Here is a 16,203-nt window from a genome sequence, read left to right as displayed (position 1 = left end):
GCCGCCTCTTGAATTTTAAATCGGAGATACAGCGCTCTACCTTGGCCTACAATCCACACACAAACCATATATTAGTCACTAGAAAAAGTAAAGCAGATGGATTTCTCTTTCTGACCTGATAAGTGATAATAGGATTGTTCCTTCCTTAAATTGATGGCTGCTTTTAATGGTTTGCAGCCTTTCAATCAAAGAGTATTAAGCATTATCTTATCCGAGTTACTTAGAAGTAAGTCGCACTGAGTTCCATGGAATTTACTCCCAGGTGTATGTAGAATTGCAGCCTAAATTCCCTCAAGGCCACCCATGGATTGCATAGCCAAGTGGCTCTCTGAGCCTTGGTTTCCTAAATCCCAACGTAACACTGCTAGCCATTGAATCATCCAGGCTTCCAGGGAAGATTTCCAGATGGTTCCTTGTTTTAAAGGCTTATACCTTAACCTATGGGGCACAATGGATGTCCTGTACTTCATATTTACATAGAACATAATGGCTGTCACTCCAGATTGATCTAGGCAGATACATGCTTGGCTAGATGTTTACTTCTTTGCTCTCTATCACCTCCAAGTCTTCTCATTTTTGCTGGGCTATATAAAGAATAGACCAATGGAAGACTGGGGGGCGGGAAGGGAAGCATCCTGTGCTTCTTAGCTACCAGGATATCTTTTAAAGAATTCTTAATTTAATCCCTGACAAGCAAAAGCCCTCACAGTTACAACAGATCACTCATTTCTGATGCATTTCTGATGCTGGGTCTTGTGTATGAACCAAATGATTAGTATAAGTTAGCAATATAGAAATCTGCCTTATTTCTCCGACTAACACAGGGTTGTCTATTTTGATGGGCAGTGGCTCTCCGAGGTATGAAACCGAGATCGTTCCCAGCATTATCTTCTATCTGATTCTTTTAACTCAGAGGACCTCTGGTCCTCCAAATGTTGTTGGCCGTAAGATATATGGGCTTGGCTTTTGACAAAACTCCAGTGAAATAAGACTTTAAGCTGAGAGGTACCCACTGAGAACACATTCCAGTGTTTTTTCAGGACCTGATTTGGTGCATAAGTAGTAAGCTTAGAAGATAATTTACAGCGGATAGTAAAACGTAGGGATGGTGGTGTCCTGTAGGTGTCTTGGACCCAGGGTGTTGAATTGAGCTTGGATGCGACTTTTGCTTCTACTGTTAAAAGATGGATGGGAGGATCCTGTTCTTTGACTTTGCGCCATTTGCCAAGGTGAGGATGCTGCTGCAGTAGCAATGGTGCAAAATGCGGTTTGTGTAGGTACAGTTCAAAGATTGGGCTGACCGGCCACTTTTCTGATTACAGGGCCCTGCTGTGTCTCAAGCTCATGTTGTGAACTCTGGACAACAACATGGGCCAGCCCCTCCTGGAGCTGCCCACGGCAACAGAATTACATTTTCAAATGCACAAAAGAATAGGAGGGTCTCTTTATGGCTAAAGCTGCTGTAGTTTAGGGTTAAGCTCTTCTCCTCATGAGCACGTAATTTCTATTGACGCTAATAGGTGTTTGTTACAAAAGAAAGGAAAAGTGAAAGAACTGCTTTGCAAAGGGAAGGTCAGAGAACATCCAGAGAATTTGGGAATGAGAAAACTTCTCTGTCCTGTTTTGTAATATAACCCAAAGGAAAATACTCTCGACATTTCAGATTTGTCTTACTGGAAAAGTTTAATTTTACAAAATACCGGGTTGTTGCTGTTGTTTTTTCATCAAAGAAACGTCCCTGCAGAGTATGTGAACACAGCCTCTGTTTCATAGGTTCTCTACAAGTAAAGTTATCAGGGGGCTTTATGATAGTAGGAAAGAAATGATTCGTCAGCACAGACACCTAAAAGCAAACCGTACAAAACAATGGGGGATACAAGAGAGTCTTAAAACGCTAAAGCAAGTCGTGAAATATAATTGTTGGCTCTATCTGAAAGTTGCAAAGTTTCTTTCAAACGACCCATATGGTATGTAGAACATCACATCTGGTACAAAACTGCCTGTATTTAGATTTAAACACACACACACACACATACACACACACACAAAAGCCTTATGAAGATTATTCTTTTGAAAATTATTCCAAGTGCTGTTATCGTAAGGCAAACATGTACAAAGGTGCTGACTGCATACAGGGATATTAAGAAAATAAGGAGAATTTTAAAGTGTTTCCTCACAGATTTGTTTTTTTTTTAAAAAAAAGAAAAAGAAAGAAATACCATCAACTAGAGGTCTAACATGAACAATATCAAATCAACACAGTCTGCTATTTTATTGGCTAGATGTGAGCCATCTTACAAATCGTGCCACTACACATGAAAATCCCAAACTTCCACTGTCTAAGCGGGACCTAGATTTTCTGTTGCATTCTGGCAGCTTTGAATTTTGAAACCCTCTTTGTAGTTTCTTCTGAAGCTTCAGAGAGAATTTCCTCAGATTTTCGCTCCAGAATAGTAGGCAGGACAGGATAGGCGATTACTGGGTGTGGCGCTGAAGCGGGAGACAAAAGCTCCTTCTCAACAACGGTTCCCGAGAAAGCCTACAAGAAAAAGAAAACCTCAAAAACGAGCTACATTTCAATTGCACAGTTAGACAAAGCAAAGTTTGTTACCTTATTACCATTACTGTTTCTTTAAGTCAAAAATATGGAAACTTCTCCTTAAACCAATGACCAGCTCCTTGCAGAAGGAAATTGTAATTAACCTCAAAACCCGAGAAATCCAGAAGGAATGCCAGTGGTGCATTAAGAAGTGCTAGGTGCTGTTCATTCATAACGGAGAGGGAGCAACAACAAAAATAGGTTTCCTTCTTGACACGTGTGAAAAAAGGAGACGCAACAGGCAATTTTAGCTCCGTTAACAATATTTGTCCTATTTGCAGATTTCGGATCTGTCAATATTGCCATCATATATATCGCATTTTCATGGTTTATTATTATTATTATTATTATTATTATTATTATTATTATTTATATAGCACCATCAATGTACATGGTGCTGTACAGAGTAAAACAGTAAATAGCAAGACCCTGCCGCATAGGCTTACATTCTAATAAAACCATAATAAAACAATAAGGAGGGGAAGAGAAAGCAAACAGGCACAGGGTAGGGTAAACAGGCACAGGGTAGGGTAAACAGGCACAGGGTAGGGAAAAACTAACAGTATAACTAACAATCTAAAGTCCGAGTAACATCAAGTTTTTAAAAGCTTTTGGGAAAAGAAAAGTTTTTAGCTGAGCTTTAAAAGCTGAGATTGAACTTGTAGATCTCAGATGTTCTGGGAGAGCATTCCAGGCTTAAGGGGCAGCAGAAGAGAAGGGACGAAGCCAAGCAAGGGAAGTAGAGACCCTTGGGCAGGTGAGAAACATGGCATCAGAGGAGCGAAGAGCACGAGTGGGGCAATAGTGTGAGATGAGAGAGGAGAGATAGGAAGGAGCTAGACCGTGAAAAGCTTTGAAGGTCAACAAGAGAAGTTTATATTGGATTCTGAAGTGAATCGGAAGCCAATGGAGAGATTTCAGAAGTGGAGTAACATGGTCAGAGCGGCGAGCCAAGAAGATGATCTTAGCGGCAGCGTGGTGGACAGAAACCAGCGGACTGATGTGAGAAGAAGGAAGGCCAGAGAGAAGAAGGTTGCAGTAGTCCAACCGAGAAATAACCAGTGCATGAACAAGAGTCTTGGCAGAAGAGACAGACAGAAATGGTCGAATCCTGGCAATATTATACAGGAAAAAGCGACAGGATTTAGCTACTGCCTCAACATGAGTACTAAAGGAGAGCGAGGAATCAAATATAAAGCCAAGGCTACGAGCTTTAGCCTTTTTTAATTGCTTCAAGCTGACACGCAGCATACAAATCAGAAACCTACAGGTTTTGAGTCTCTTTTCTGATGATGGTATTATTATCATTAAAAGAAACCTTATACAGAGGGTCTGTCAAGCTCCATATATTTTTGAGGAAAACGTCTATGGAGATGTCCTAACCGGTGCTCATTTTCCTTCCGTGCAAGTCCTAAATTAAAATCACACACATTGTCACAATATATAGGGATGGGTTTCCTTTGGGCATAGCCCAGAGATAAGGAATACAAAGTAGCTGGCATCCATGACCAAAATCTTATTAGTCATCGAAAGGAAAGAACGTCAGGTTCACAAATGGAAAATAATAAACATTTATTTTTAAATCAAGTGAAGAAAAAGGAACAAATCAGATCGCAACAGTCACTTTTTCAGAACCTAAAAGAGCAAAGAGATAAATGCTAAGCTTTTGGTCTGGTGTTATGTCTGAACGCCGCCATGGAGTGACAGATAATAGGGGATGATAATATGGACCACCCAACAAGCTTACTATATAAAAACTAAGAATTATTGTCGTCATCAGGCATCCTAAACCAAGACCATCTGTCAGGCTCCAAAGGCTAGTCCATCAATGTAACCCTATAGCAAAAAAGGAAAGGAAAACCAAGGTTTCAGTTGCAGTGAAACCGGGACAAGACTTCTCGCCATGCAAACAACCCATGAACAGATTGTTTTAACTCTGTCTTGATATGTGGCCAGGGTGGATTAAGTGTGCTTAAGCCTATTGTTTTCAATGAGATCAAGTACACTCTGTGCTGGACCATATTCCTCGTTGTCAAGCGGTTCCAATGGAATGAGAACTGCAAGGAAAAGGGTAAAAACAACCACCTGGGGAAGGCTCCAAAGGGTTGAAGAACTTAAACTAAGAGTCGCCTGCTTACCTCACCCTCTGACTTCATTTCCAGCTCACATCAGTAAGTGATTTGCTTCATCTTCTAAATCTGAGCCTAAAGCGATGCTGACAACACTTACTGACTTTTGGCAGGGGTGGAAAACAGGTTCAGGCGGGAGGCTGAACTGTCCCCCACTGGGACCTCTGCAGGCTGGACGATGTCAACCCACTCTCCATGATGGAGCTGCATCTCTTTGTCACCACTGAAAAGGGGATTGACCAGTGATGGGGAAACCAGGTGAACCTCCCAGTGCCAGCTGAGTCCAAGCCTCGCGCAGCATGCGTTGTCCTCATAGGGGTGGTGTGTACTGCGCAAACCAACTTGGCTGGAGCTGGGAAGAGCTGCTGCCTCTGGAGACAATAGCAGAATTCTCCATGGGTTGCTCCCCTTCCCAATTCCTCCAGGAAGTGGGGCTTAAAGCTTTGATTCATTTGCCCTCCCCGCAAAAATCAAGAGAATGAGCTGAACTCTCCATTTTCTCCTTAGCCTGAAATTCTAATTAAATCGACTTCCATTGAAATCGGAGGGGTGGGTCCACTCTTATTCATGCTTTGAGAAGACCTACTGAAATCAATGGAACTTTAAGTGAGCCAGGTCTAACTTGTTCCACTGATTTCAATAGGTGTATTTGAAGCATGACTAAGTCTGGATTCAACCCAATGGAAGTTGCTTCCCATTAAATGCATATAAACCTGGAGCCAAGGTTCAGAAGAGAGTGTTTAGATACTGTTATCTTGACTTAGGAAAGCACGCTGTTACACTTCGGTGGCAAATATGTTCCAATTATATAGATGTAGTAAAAAATTTGCAATCTTTTGATGTTCTATCCACGGAATACGCCAATGAGAGCTATAATGAGCCAATGGATGAGATCTAAAATGAATAAGATAACCTACTTATCCTAATAATTTTTCCTAAAAGTGAAAGCAAAAAACAACTTTCCTGTACCTCATATGTCCCTGACGAGGGTGATGTTTTCTTGGAAAGATGTTCCTGATCCTCCTCTTCTTCCTCTTCCAAGATTCCTTCACTGTTATCACTGTAGGTAGCTTCATCATAGCTCACACTTCTCAGAATTCCTCGTCTGTCATCGAATTCAGCAGTGCTGCTCTCACTGGTATCGCTACAAACACTATTTTCTCGGCTTCGAGACTTCAAAATTGATTTACGAGGGACATATTCTCCATTCACAACATCAACAAAGACTCTGTAAAGGAAAATGTTAGCTTTAATAAACTATTTGGGGTTGGAGGGAGAACCACATGACAAATTCACAATAATTTCACTCTGTCTTTGGTACAAATTAATTATGATGATTCTGCCTGCCCAACTTTTTAATTGAAGCCTTTCAAAAGATACAGTGTAGATGGATTATATTCAGCGACCCAACTGTTACCTTTCCTCTTTCAAGGGATTGCTCATCATTTTACTTTGGAGGTAAACCTCCTTTGTTAGATGGTTAATGGAACTTGTGTTTTGCAAAGCAAAATTATAAACTATTAGAAGGATTATGCGGAAGGAAATACTTTTAGGTTTTGAAGCCCAAATTTGCCTTCAAATGTGAAGCCTGAGAGATTACAATTTATGTTTATTTATATGACTTGGTGGGCACTGGGGGGAAGAGACATATCATGGGTCTCTCTACTGCAGTGTTGTCTATACAGTTGACTGACAGCATCTCTCCAAAAGTCTTTTTCAGTAGAAGATGCTGGACACTGAAACTGGGACCGCTGGCATGCAAAGCATGAGCTAAACATTAAGTTAAACACTGAGTTAAACATTAATCCAGACATTAATTAGTCCTGGGACATTAATCCAGACATAGGAAACAACATGGAAGGTAACACAGAGATATGAAAAAAGAGATGGGAACAGGGATTCTCACAGTAAAACAGAATCACCCCCTCAAAGATTCAATGTTTCATTTAAAACAAGCTTCTTGCTCATATGAAGTCAAATCTGAGATGTATCTAATTGCTATGCCATGGCTGATGGTCTTTCTTCTAACTATATTGGCAACTGAATGATGGAGAAATTGTTACTCGAAATGCTGCAGACAACATTGTAGAATGGTATCTTCTAATTTGAAAAAAAGAGCCCATTTGTGGATGGCTTGCCACAGGTACCATACATGTCCATTGGTGAGTCCCGGAGACAAACAAAACTCCAAGTTGGTTATAAAATAGAAGTATGGGAATCATGGGTATAAAGAACAAAAGCCAGGTCAATTTTGCAAAGTAGCAGTTTAGTTAAATTAAGGACAGACAACTGGGAAATATCCAAAAGGAAACCCTCAATCTATGCATCAATGTATGGATGAGAATGCAAGAGTAAACTAAGCACAAACTCTCTCATAATACTAGAACCCAGGGTCATCCCATAAAGCTGATTGATGGGCGATTCTGGACAGGCAAAAGGAAGGACTTCTTCACACAGCACATAGTTTCAGCTATGGAATTCACTACCACAAGTTGTGGTGATGGCCACCAATTTCGATGGCTTTGAAAGGGGGTTAGACAAATTCCTGGAGGAGAAAGCTATTAATAGCTACTAGTCCTGATGGCTATGTGCTTCCTTCAGAATCAGATGCCATGTTCCTATGTACAGCAGTTGCTGGGAAACATGGGTGGGAGGGTGCTGTTACACATGAATCCTGCTTGCAGGTTTCAGCTAGTTGGCTACTGTTTAAACAGAATGCTGAACTAGAATGGACCCTTGGTCTGATCCAGCAGGGCTTTTCTTATGTCCTTAACTCCCTGACAACTGCCCTTAACCAAGTCAAACTATATAATTTTAGAAAGATGCAAAGTCATGCAATGTTTTGTGAATAGCTCTTCCATGGATGCAAGCAGATGCCAAAATCATAAGCCATTTAAAGAAGTTAGGAATATGACGTTAAAATTTTCCAGTCTTGACAGTGCCTGCATTAACCTACAGACAGATGTTTAGCCCTCATAATAGTATACTTATGAAAACATAAACAGCAGTATCTGCTAAACACCTCAAATGGGTACACTAGTAAAATGAAACACAGATTGCTTTTCAAATTGTCATAATACCCAGACCATTTTTAAGAGCCATTTCACACTGAGTGAGTAATTGCCAAATATGAACAATACAGAATAAGTGGGATATTCCTACCAGGTACAACTTGATGTACAAAAGGTTCATAAACACACTATATAAATGATATTAATTACATGTAACTGAATAAGATGATTAGCTGCAGCCCTCTGCTCATGATACTTACCAATTGTTACAACATCTGGGACTGTTTAATTTAGAGAAAAGGCAACTGAGAGGAGACATGACGGAGGTGTACAAAATGATGCATGGTGTGGGGAAAATGAATGCGGAGACATTTTTCTCCTTCTCTCATAATATTAGAACCTGGGGTCATCCCATGAAAGCTGAGTGGTGGGAGATTCAGGACAGATAAAAGGAAGTACTTCTTCACGCAGCACATAGCTAAACTATGGAATTTGCTACTTCAAGATGTGGTGATGGCCACCCATTTGGATGGCTTTAAAAGGGGGTTGGACAAATTCCTGGAGGAGGAGGGTATCCATAGCTTCTAATCCTAACGCGTATATACAACCTCCAGTATCAGCAGCGTGCCCATGTACACCATAGGAACATGGGTGGGAGGGCGCTGTGCTGCTCGGCTTGAGGGTTTCCCGTGGGCAACTGGTCTGATCCAGCACGGCACTTTTTATGTTCTTACGTTCTAAAACTGAACCATGCAGAAAGAATCACACACACACACACACACACACAACCCACACACAATTGTTCTTGCTACAGATGCCATACCGGTAAATGTCTGCTGGTGTTTTGATGTTGGGCAGTTCTGTAGCCGAATGCCCGTTGCCGTTGCTATTCTTCCGCTTGCGTTTTGCCTCCTCTTTCTTTTCACTGAATTTTAAAGTAGTATTTTTTCCTGTGTTTATTCGTACCTGAAGTGAAAACACATTAGTTGTGAATAATCGGGTTTTTAATTGAATGAGTAAAGGCAAAATATTCTTTAATCAGCTGGACACAGCAATTAAAGCCAATCACCAAGTTGCACGGCACCCTTCTATACAGTGGTTGAGCTCAGACACACCACTAAACTATGGTTTAACGTCACGTACAAGAACCATGGGCTGCTTTACTCCCCCCTCCCCACTTTCACTTCTATTTCCGACAAACTGTATTTGTGCTATCCTGAAACTGTGGTTTGTTTTAAAAATGGCTAGTGAAACAAGCCAAAATCAGAAGCTAGTTTGAAATTGGTTTGTTTCCCTAGAATGTAATTAAGACTAATCATAGCATGTCCAGGTTTAGACATAATGATTAGCCATGGTTAATTGAAAATGGAAGTAAAACCTTCTGATCTCTTCCTTCCAGTTGCACTAGAGGAAGACGTGGATGGGGGAACTCGAAAGCCTGAGGCTCGTTCATACAAATGCTAAACCAGAATTTGAGGTTACATGTGGATACAGGTGTACAAGTGCTGCTGAAAAGAGAGCACAAATTAGTACTGATCATACTGACTAAATGTACTGCTTATACTGACCATTTTAGACCTGCACCCATGTATTTTGTACGAGGGACATATAATGTATTAAGAGTTCCAGATTCAGCAACGCTGTTTTCACGTTACATAACATTATTATTCAGCAGATATGTGAGAAGGCAGCAAAGGATTAACTCTTCTTCTCAGTCAGAAGGCTGGGCCAGCAAACTTGATGTCCTACCAGAATAGGAGACCCATCCACTCCCATTCCCAGTTTCAGCTTCTGGTTCTGCTTTCAGCTAGGGAGCAGGTCTTTTTGCTGCTCTCTCGGGAGCAAAACTAATTTTTTTGGAGCAACACCAATATTCCGTCTTCATAAGGACATAAAAATAACCATTCTGGATGATCCACCTAGTCCAGCATTCTGTTCACAGTGGCCAACCAGCTGTTGCCCAGGAACCTACAAGCAGGACATGAGTGCAACGGCACCCTCCCACCCATGTTCCCCAGCAACAGGTTTATATCACTGCCTCCGTTACTGGATATCCTCCTTTCTCCCTAATGCTCCTGAATAGAATAGAGATGGGATTGTTAGAGGATGGGGAACCTATTGACCCTTCCTGGCAATGGAATTACGTCAACTCATTCTTGGCTGTTTTTCTCTCAACTATGTGGCAGGAAAAGGGAGTGCCCAGGCTTCTTGGGAGTCCTCAGTGCCAATCTGCTCAGGCTGGTTCTCCACAGCCATTTGGTCCTGGGCCTCAGAAAGGTACTGCATCATGACACCATGGCAAGCTCTGTTTCTCTTGGAAATGAGGACAACCCATGAATGACAGCCATGTTAGATGCAGGGACCACCTCTGCTGTAGACCTGCCTACTAGACCTTTGGGACAACAGAAGATGGTGAGATGGGATCCCCCCACCCCCACCTACAAACACCCCCAAGCAAACGCTTCCAATAGATAAGCTAGATCATCAACAAGGATCAGGCTGCTTTCCTGGCTACAGTCAAAAGGTGCAAGGTCCATCGGAGGAGGAGGAGGAGGAATAGGAATTCATCTTCTAGGTCACCTTGGAAGTTTCCTGTTCATATGTCATGGCAGAAGCATTCCCACCATCCAGCCTCCTCCCATTAGGAACTAAGAGTACCAGGAACCATCTATAACTCTCTTGCCCTTTTTCTTCCTTTTGCTTCCTCCAGGGATCGCACTCCTCACTGCCTGGGGCTCTTACTCTGATAAGAGCAATTTTCTCATACTGCCCATTTCCAAAAATTCTACACACACACACACACACACACACACACACACTCGGACCCACCTATTACACATTGCTTGGGAATGGAGGACAAGGATGCGGACTACATACAAAGATCTCAGGAGTTCTAAGCATAATCAAGACGAGCAAAATGAAATCTTCCCTTCCCACACCCACTAATAGCAAAGGTTGGTTGAGTCAGTCTGCTTCTACTCTCTAACGCAGCCTGGGACCTGTAGCTGGTTCTACCGTTTGTTTTCATACCAACTGAATAAGGATGGGAAGTTTCACTTGAAGCAAAAGTCCCTTCTTTTCAGCACATATGAGAGGAGGCAGGCTCAACCTAGCCAGGCACCTAGGAATCATATGGAATGGAATCTCCCTGTGAGCAAATAAGTTCTTTCCTCTCCCAGGTTTTCCTCTATCGATCTTTCTCTATTGACCATGTTTGAGTTTAAGCTAAAGTCCTTCTGATTATTCATCCCCGTGCCCTTAAATTAGGGGGAATCTCTTCAGATAGAAAGTCAAGTTTGCTGTCCCTACATTCAAACTGAAGAGCAGCTAACCCTTTGCTGCTTGCTTTGAAAACCTGCAGAACAAGGAAAGATCTTCCCTCATTAAGTCCAACTTTCCATTGACAGAATACCTAAACCAAACAAGATTTTAATCAGTTTTTGGTAGCATGGGGATTTCAATACCATGTTCTTCCTACATCTGATTTTAAGAGTTGAGATTACAAATGCAAATTTCCCCATTTACCCTATCATCCCAAGAGATGAGGTCATTTGTTAGAATCCTGAATAATCCCAATTTCTTCTTAGGTAAAAGCAGCCTCTTGGTTAAGGAGAAAAGCATTATTACCACACGGGTTATTCAACAAGCCTTGCAATACAAACCCTTTTCGGTTCCACAGTATGGGAGAAATATATTGTCGGTACTGCATTCTCAGCAATGGCTAAATCATCCTCGTCGTCGCTGCAGGAGTGATTTGGGCCGTTAACCTGACCTCTGAACAATTTGGAGTTGATTACTACTTTTTGAAAGTTGCCCTGAGTATTAGGTTCTTCTTCCCCATGAACTACATTCACATCTGTCTTCTTGTCCTCTCTCTCTTCTTCAGAGGAGGAACTGTCTTCTCCATTGGCCTGAATGGTATCAGATATCCTAGAAAGGGGATTGGGGAGAGGGAAGGAGGATGAAATATTAGTTCCAAGGGAAAGCCCTAAGACTAGCACTTAGAAGATGCTTGTGTGAAGATGCTCCACTGTCATTTTGAAGCCCCCCCCCCCAACCCTGCTGACTTTGCTATCAGAACATCAGGACAACATTCTACATCAGCTTTCCCCAGCCTGGTGCCCTCCAGATGTATTGGACTAAAACTCCTACTAGATCCCTGCTAGACCAGACCCAAGATCCTTCTAGTTCGGCATCCATTTCCCAGAATAGTAAACCAGATGTTTCTGAGAAGTCCATAAGCAGAACATAAAGGCAACAGCCCACTCGTGTTGTATCTCCTCAGCAGCTGAGGGACCAGCTCCTTCTAAAACCTGGACTTTGTTTATATCCGTAATGACTAGAAGCCATTGATCAACTGTTTGTGATTTCTAATCTGCTTTCTGGGAAAGGGCTGGGAAGGACCCCTATCTGAAGTAAGGAAATTTGGTTTTGTTTAAGCATGGTCAAGTCTACAATGTGATTGTTAGTCGCTGGCCTGATTCAGACAACACGCTAAACCATGCTGCTTAACCACAAAATGGTTAATGGAATGTGCACTCCCTTAACCATTTCGTGGTTAAGCAGCATGGTTTAGCGTGTTGTCTGAACCAGGCCACTGTGTTTTTATTTAAGCAGAATCCTGTAAGAAAGGAAGATGATGGGAGTTCGGGTTTCCCACACAAAGAGAAGAGGACTTTGAAATTTCCATTGACTGCCATGTGCAATGGAAAACGTTGCAGCAACAGCAACATCGCTATCATAACCACGGAAGGTCATATACACCAAAGGCAATACTGCATATGAAAGTATAATTTGTGTCAGATTTTGCTCACCAGAAAGGAGAGACCAGTGGAAGTCCTTATTAGAGCTAAGCCTGTGCTACACAGAAGCCCTTTCAGCTAGTCCAGGACTTGGAGAGAATTTCAATGGCCAACATGGTGCTCAAATTATGTAGGTTTGACACTGCTGTCAAACTGCTAAACCACTATCTACCTTCCCCTTTGCCACCTGTTTGAGGAACCCAATATGATTTAGTACTAAGGGAAGAACCGATTCACGGCCAAGCTCCCACTCTAAGTATTTTCATTTCTTCTGAATGGAGAGCTCCAACCTACAACAGTTAAAATACCTGTCAAGTTCACCAAGGATCTCTTCTTGCCTCTCAAGTTCATCAAGTCTGGCCCAAAGCTCTTCCTCCAATTTCAAGTCCCCGCTGGATTTTTCAACAATTCCGTTTTCTTGAAGGTTTGCCTCAGAAGCAAATGTTTTTGGTTTTGAATGAGGTTTGTGAGCAGTTCTGTGTTTTCCTAGGCAATTAAACAAAGATTTTTTAAAAAAATGCCATTACCAAGACAATTCAAAGTAAAAGAAGGAAAAAGGCAATTGTAACAAAGGAATCTGGAGAAAAACATGATCAAAAACCCCCTTTTTCTGCTCCAAATTACTACTGAAGTGTTTAAATAGTTCTGCCAATGAACCAGAGAATTGTCCCAGGGTAATAGGTGCTTGCCGTTATGCAAATGCGAAGGCACAAGTATTTCCCAAAAGAAGGAAATAGTAAACCTGGGATGTTTTCAGTGTTGTGTCTTTGCATCTATTCTATCATAGGAACATTTGCTGGGGAACATTGGTGGGAGGGTGCTATTGCATTCATGTCCTGCTTGTGGGTATCCCATCAGTAACTGGTTGGCCATTGTGTGAACAGAATGCTGGACCAAATGGACCTTTGGTCTGATCCAGCAGGGCTCTTCTTTTGTTCTTAACATAGGAACCTGCTTTGAACTGAATTAGACCAAATGTCCATCTACCTACGTATTGTCTACACTGATCAGCAATGGCTTTCTAGGATTTCAGGCAGGGGTATTTTCCAGCCCTAACTTGGAGATGCCCGGGATTGAACCAGGGACCTTCTGCATGAAGACTATGGGTAGCAGCTTAGAGTACTTAGAGTAGACCCATTGAAATAAATGAATCTTGTTACTCATGACTAACAAGTGTCATCCATTTCAACTCTAAGTAGGATTACCACTGGATACTACCCCCTATGTGTTCTACTACTGAACTATGGCCTATCCATAAATCACTTCCAATAATTCAGTGTGGAAGTTTCTCATAAATTCATTTAACTCTTTGCAGCATATTGTAGTTTATCTTGGGTACAAAGCACAAAAAAACCCTGTAAGGAAGTCTGGCAATCCTTATTCTAGATTCTTCAGAGATAAGATGCATCAGAAGTTTTATTTATTTTTGTTTGATTGTAAGGGTATCTGTCAACTACGTCCATGCCTTAGTTTGAAAGTGTATCTTCCAATTTTTAGAAACCAAACTGAACGCATCACAAGTCCCTACACTGAACTGAGACAAACAGCAGAAACAAGCCAATAGAAACATCTCCCAATGGCCTAATACTTAAAAAAACAAAACACTCACCTTTTGTTTCAGTGCCATTACTTTCGGTTACTTCTCTTATATCAACAAAATCGCCAGCTGCCTAGTTGGAAAGATGTTAAAATAAATGAGTATATTTTATAAGACGTCTACTGGTTCTTTAGAGTTGGCATTTATGGCCAGCTGGTGTCAGGGGCCCAATGGGGCTTTTGGACTTCTATGCCTCGAACAGCAGTTGCCTATGCCATGTGACAAGCAAGAAGTTTCAAAATAGTTTGTGGCAATAGTTTCTGGGCTCCACAATTCAAGAAGGACGCAGACAAGCTGGAGCATGTTCAGAGAAGGGCAACCAGGATGATCAGGGTCTGGAAACAAAGCCCTATGAAGAGAGACTGAAACAACTGGGCATGTTTAGCCTGAAGAAGAGAAGTTTGAGGGGAGACATGATAGCACTCTTCAAATACTTAAAAGGTTGTCACACAGAGGAGGGCCAGGATCTCTTCTCGATCCTCCCAGAGTGCAGGACACGAAATAATGGGATCAAGTTACAGGAAGCCAGATTCCTGCTGGACATCAGGAAAAACTTGCTGACTGTTAGAGCAGTACGACAATGGAAACAGTTACCTAGGGAGGTTGTGGGCTCTCCCACACAAGAGGCATTCAAGTGGCAGCTGGACAACCATCTGTCAGGTATGCTTTAGGGTGGATTCCTGCATTGAGAAGGGGTTGGACTCAATGGCCTTATAGGCCCCTTCCAACTCTACTATTCTATGGTTCTATGATTCTATGACATGGCAAGGGTGTGTTTCTGACCTTCAAAGACACATAGCCCACTGGATGTATGCCGGTCCTAAGGCTCATTGAAGTAGCTCCTTGAATATCAGCTCTTGAACCTAATCAACTAAGTAATAAGTGCAATAAGAAGTAGCTTGAGAGAGGTGTGTTACCTCTGTATACTCAATATGCTTTCTGTCACTTTTATGAAATGCCTTTTGGGTACAAATAACAAATGTCTTACATCACTCATCTTCTGCAGATCTTCTGTGAGTTCAACTCTGGATTCGAAATTCTTCATAACTTTTTGCAAATCATCCAGTGTTTTCCTTACATCTGAAATGGAAAAACAGTCACTACGCAAGAGGAAGCACATGCAAAATGAACAGAGTTAATAACATTTTAAATGCAATTATCTTTTTTTCTTTTTACAAACGGGGGAATCATTTACCCCTTAGTTTTTAGTTCTCCCTTTTCATTTTTCAAACGTTTCACATTTAAAATGGACAACACAGTGCACAGGCACACTTTATAACTGTTAAAATGTGGTACACAAATTCCTCTCTCGATATAGGACTAGGATTCTACAGAGACATCCTCGTCAATTCATCATATCAAATTCAAAAGTTTTGCTTTGTTGTAGTTTGCCTAACAATCTTACGTCAACTGGATCAATGGTGCATATAAACATTAAATGAAATGACATTAGACTGTTCCCTGATTAGATGGATTCTTGAGTTGAGTTACAGTACAATCATATATAAGTTTGTATCCAAAGTATCAGTCCCACTGATTTCAATAGATATTACTCCTAAATAAGGTGGCATAGATTGCAGCCTTAGATTTTGATGTACTGACAGTTCTATGCACGTTTACTCTGAAGTAAATCCTGTGTTCAATGGTGCTGATTCCCCAGTAAATTGGAGTATGTATTAACAAGGAGTTGGATTCAGACTTGAGCAGGCTTAGAGTAGATCCACTGAAATCAATGGTAGAAATTATTAATAACTAAGCCCCATTGATTTCAATGAATCTAAGCATAGCTAAGTCTGGATTCAACCCAAGGTTATATCCTGCCTTTGACAAGTGCCCTAAATTGATGGGGTGGGGGATGGAGCCTGTGTCCTGATATTTGTGTTTAAACTTCGTATTTTAACTTGGACAGGTCTAGATGACTGTAATAAAAGAGCATGTACACAGACAAATCCCTCAATGAAGCTTACGAAACGAACTCATGTAAAAACAACACAAAGATAAATAGCAAATGAACAGCAAGATTTAAAAAAAGCTGCTAACCCTACTAAAATAGATCAGGATAGAC

At 41.5% G+C, this 16,203-nt stretch overlaps 1 protein-coding gene across 1 annotated transcript in view; it reads right to left on the bottom strand.

Annotated features, from left to right (window-relative positions):
• Positions 1-2,203: 2,203 nt before the first annotated feature.
• Positions 2,204-16,203, bottom strand: part of URI1 (URI1 prefoldin like chaperone) — a 52,597-nt gene continuing 38,597 nt past the window's right edge. The window contains exons 5-11 of the mRNA XM_063141341.1: positions 15,127-15,218; positions 14,151-14,211; positions 12,850-13,027; positions 11,402-11,669; positions 8,563-8,705; positions 5,698-5,956; positions 2,204-2,539 (exon numbers count right to left, since the gene is read on the bottom strand). Of these exons, the coding sequence (XP_062997411.1) occupies positions 2,351-2,539; positions 5,698-5,956; positions 8,563-8,705; positions 11,402-11,669; positions 12,850-13,027; positions 14,151-14,211; positions 15,127-15,218 (1,190 nt within the window). The 3' untranslated portion in view covers positions 2,204-2,350. The remainder of the gene's footprint in view (positions 2,540-5,697; positions 5,957-8,562; positions 8,706-11,401; positions 11,670-12,849; positions 13,028-14,150; positions 14,212-15,126; positions 15,219-16,203) is intronic.

This window comes from Elgaria multicarinata, chromosome 14 (genome assembly GCF_023053635.1).
Source record: "Elgaria multicarinata webbii isolate HBS135686 ecotype San Diego chromosome 14, rElgMul1.1.pri, whole genome shotgun sequence".
In the NCBI taxonomy this organism is placed as follows: domain Eukaryota; kingdom Metazoa; phylum Chordata; class Lepidosauria; order Squamata; family Anguidae; genus Elgaria; species Elgaria multicarinata.
Note: the sequence above shows the minus strand (reverse complement) of the source record. Positions and strands in the feature narration are given on the sequence as shown.